This window comes from Limulus polyphemus, unplaced genomic scaffold (genome assembly GCF_000517525.1).
Source record: "Limulus polyphemus unplaced genomic scaffold, Limulus_polyphemus-2.1.2 Scaffold8995, whole genome shotgun sequence".
NCBI classification, from domain to species: Eukaryota; Metazoa; Arthropoda; class Merostomata; order Xiphosura; family Limulidae; genus Limulus; species Limulus polyphemus.
In genome coordinates, this window is record NW_013674605.1 from 16,094 (window position 1) to 20,454 (window position 4,361).

General features: G+C 35.5%; 1 protein-coding gene across 1 annotated transcript in view; it reads left to right on the forward strand.

Annotated features, from left to right (window-relative positions):
- Nucleotides 1–201: 201 nt before the first annotated feature.
- Nucleotides 202–4,361, forward strand: part of LOC111083308 — a 6,214-nt gene continuing 2,054 nt past the window's right edge. Inside the window, exons 1-2 of the mRNA XM_022379744.1 lie at nucleotides 202–480; nucleotides 3,796–3,964. Of these exons, the coding sequence (XP_022235452.1) occupies nucleotides 394–480; nucleotides 3,796–3,964 (256 nt within the window). The 5' untranslated portion in view covers nucleotides 202–393. The remainder of the gene's footprint in view (nucleotides 481–3,795; nucleotides 3,965–4,361) is intronic.

The window sequence follows — 4,361 nt, forward strand, 5'->3', positions numbered from 1 at the left end:
GGGATCTTTGACTTTGAACAACTCTTCTGTTACTGATGAAACAGTAGGTTATTAGGATAAGTAAGTTGTAAGGAATCTAATAGGAAGTACTTTATTCAAACTTTTGAAAAAAAAATTAATATTCTATAAAACTAAAAATGCTCAATCTGAACCACAGCTCAGTAAATAATAATTAAAAACTTATCTTGTTGAATATTAGATGCTTTGTTGGAAGACCTTCAGGCCGCTGCGACGACGTTAACAAACACCAACTCATCTTGTTTGACACAACCGACCAGTGGTCAGTACAGACCGGCAAATCGACAGTCCCCTTCAAGCAGTTTAAAAGCCTCTTCCATCAGCCTCTGCACAGATAGTCCTAAAAATACCGGTGGTCAATACAGGTCAGTAAATATGCCTCTTAACCCAGGTTCGCATACCACCACCCACACTGTAACAACGCAAAGATACGAGTATCATCATGGCGACGACAAGTCAGATGTAAGTATAAAATAAAATAGTTCGTGTTTTTCCATTCACAAAAAGTTTTTTAAGATAAACAGCATATATCTTACTATGATGGACGTAGCGTGAATATATGTATCTATCTATGTATGTGACCGAAATAATAAATATAATATGGCACCCCAAACAAAACTCTATGAAATAATTTCACACTTTGGGTATTTAAGATACAAACAATTATAAAAATAACTGTGGCCTGTGCAACAACCATTTTTTTATAATAGAACACAATTATAAAAGTAAATGTGGCCTGTGCAACAATCATTTCTTTACAATAAAACACAATTTTAAATAAAAGTATTCTTTTCACAACAAGAACACGACGTTCACTTGAACTGTACGTGAGGGTTTGATTATATCTTTATTGATATAATTTTTAAATGTAGTACTGAGAAACTGGAGTTCTTAAAAAAAACTATTATTATTTTTCAATAAATGGTACCACTTGTTATATATAGAAACATTACAGTTTATATCAGCACAAGCCGAACACTTTAACTGTGCATTACTTTCGTGAAAAAAAAAGATCCTTTTTTAGAAAATGTTCACTTTTTCTTAATCTTTTTCAATGAGGACAGAATATTACGATTGACAATTACTAGCACAAACAGGGCAGCGTTTCTGTTAGTTCTGTATAATTCTCTCATAGCAAGTGTTGAGGTAAATTTATGTTCAAGTTAGAAGTTTGTTATATAATTTCAAATTTGTTCTGGAATAACTCCTTTAGAGATTCTTCAAAGTAAAAAAAATAAGATCTTTAACATAAACGTGCATGGTATTTTATTGCGTGTTTAGAAACTTCTTTGTTTTATAATGAATTTTGTAGGGTTATGAACTTGTGATTTGTGTTTATGAGTTAATAGGAACAGTCTTTGTATCGAACACATATATATATACACATGTGTTTCACTAAACTGTTCATTCAATAAGTCACATAAAACTGGTTTTACGTATTTTGAATTTAGATATAATGAACACTGTCTGTGAAGTGTTTTTTTATCAGCTATAATGTCTCATGAATACTGTTCTATCGTTTTGAAGAAAAGTCTGTAATATTTGGCATTATATTTTAAATGAATAATTCAGTACGTGAAGAAGGACCCGGTCTTGAACCCAGGACCTTTGACGAGCACAATAAGAAGCTTTATGAGCGAATATTGAGAGAAAGACGGCATGAAGTCTTAGATAACTTAACTGTAGAGCATTGGCCCTAATAGCCAGAGGTCCTTGGCTCAAGACTCGGTCCTGGAGTCTCTTATTGACTTTTTAATTTAAATTTTAATAAGATTGTGGATGTGAAGACTTGTAACCTGATATAATGTCTCGTAAAGATTCTTGTGGCGCGGCCCTAAAAGAAATGGTTCGATTATTTACGTTCCTCTAATAAGATACATCATAAGTAAAGTTGTTTCTTCAACATGCCTGCGGCTTTTGTACATCCTTCCTCTCCACTGAGTCGTTCTCCGTGATTGGTTGTGTATGTTCGGAGTTCAAGGAGAGGGCTGAGGTATGCGATACACGGAAATGTTTAACTCACATGTGTGTAAATAGGTACAACTATCGATACGTGTATAACACTAGAAGTTCATATATCCGGATACGTGGAGTATTAGTTTCCTGTATAACACCAAATTTGTTGTATCCGGATACGTGGAGTATTAGTTTCCTGTATAACACCAAAATTTGTTGTATCCGGATACGTGGAGTATTAGTTTCCTGTATAACACTAGAAGTTCATATATCCGGATACGTGTAGTATTAGTTCCCTGTATAACACTAGAAGTTCATATATCCGGATACGTGGAGTATTAGTTCCTTGTATAACACCAGAATTTGTTGTATCCGGATACGTGGAGTATTAGTTTCCTGTATAACACCAGAATTTGCTGTATCCGGATACGTGGAGTATTAGTTCCCTGTATAACACTAGAAGTTCATATATCTGGATACGTGTAGTATTAGTTTCCTGTATAACACTAGAAGTTGATGTATCCGGATACGTGTAGTATTAGTTCCCTGTATAACACTAGAAGTTCATATATCCGGATACGTGTAGTATTAGTTCCCTGTATAACACTAGAAGTTCATATATCCGGATACGTGAAGTATTAGTTCCCTGTATAACACCAGAAGTTCATATATCCGGGTGTGAATTACAAGCAAGTTTGTGTTACAACAAATCGAATAAATTTGTTATCCCAATAAACACTGTAACGTTAGTAATACTTATATATTAGTGACGGGCCGGGTATGACCTAAGTGTTAGCGTACTCCAAGTTTGAATCCTAGGGTTTATGATTCGAGTCTCAATTTCTGCAAAATGCACTCCGCACATTGGCTCCGTGGTTGTGCTATAAGAGTGTCAGTCAAAACTCACAATTCGGTCAGGCAAAAGTATCCCAAGAGTTGGCGGCGGATGCTGCTAACTAGCGGGCTTCTTTCTAGTCTATCAGCATAGCACAGCTTTGCGCGAAACTTCAAAACTAAGAAGAATTATTTATTACTGATTTACACTACTGTGTCAATGGAGGAATACTTACCAGAACAATTATAAAGAAAAGGGGTGGTCAAAAATTACGGTCAGTAACATCCAGAGAAGTCTGTTTTCGTTTGGAAACACTTAAATAAGGGGGACCATTTGTTATTCCAGTCGTAAGTGTAGGTCAATGTTCTAATAAGTAGAAAACCACTGGAACTTATAATTCGAACAAGTGCTATTGGCCCGGTAGTAGTGCTATGACAAGCCGGGTTCGAACCTGTGCTATATCACAAAATATTCTCTGCATTTCAAGCGGGGAATGCGTTATAAAAGTGACAATCAATCCTTTAGTGTGGTCGGTGGGTAGTAGAGTGTTGTTGACTGGCTGTCTTCAGTCTGGTCAGATGACCAACATTACGAAAGGTGGCAGACGACCTTAGTAGCTTTACTAAATACAAGATACACATAAATATAATGTGTTCACCATGCAACCCCCTCCCCCCTGTAGATGTATTTACACTGAAAAGTTTAACACTATTCTATTAAAACTATTACAGGCATGATACTAATGTCTAATAACGAGTGAATTAACAATAGATTTTGCTAATGAGACAATCGGACTTCACTCAAATATTACAACTGCAAAGTTTCATTTCAAAAATTTAGTTTTACCACTTCCCGTTAGAGGGCGTATTTGAAAGATACATATTTAGAACTTGATATGTTTAAGCCTATCGCAGTGTCTTTTATGTTCCTTAATGATTGGCTAAGAACAAAGTATATATATATATATTTGGGCTTTCTTCTTTCAGCCTATCTACCAGAACCATGAGATACAGAAGGAGGTTACCAAGACAACAATATCGTCTACTCGACACCCACCTCAGCCCACCAGTGGTACCAACGAGCATTTGTCGGAATTAGATTCGTTGTTGGAAGATCTCAACTCTGCTCGTCTCACATCTTCTCCAGACAATAAAGGCAGTTATTCCATCTATCTCTTTATATCTTGCGTTATTTGTGTGTCTGCTTGATTATCTCGAGAAAAGGCATGTACTAGTTTTCTAGAAAAACTAGACAAAGATAACCAGAACTGGTACCAGTTTGTTAGAAAAACTAGACAGTTGTGGGACTAATGATTTTAAAACACATAAGAAACTGGATCTCCTTGACTAAACGAACCTTATAGACTGTGCTGTAAAAAGAGAAGTGTTCTTGATATTATCTGGCGTTAGAAAGTTTAAAAAATATGTCTGTAGTTCTGGTTATCTTTGTCTAGTTTTTCTAGAAAACTAGTACCAGTTCTGGTTATCTTTGTCTAGTTTTTCTAGAAAACTAGTACCAGTTCTGGTTATCTTTGTCTAGTTTTTCTAACAAA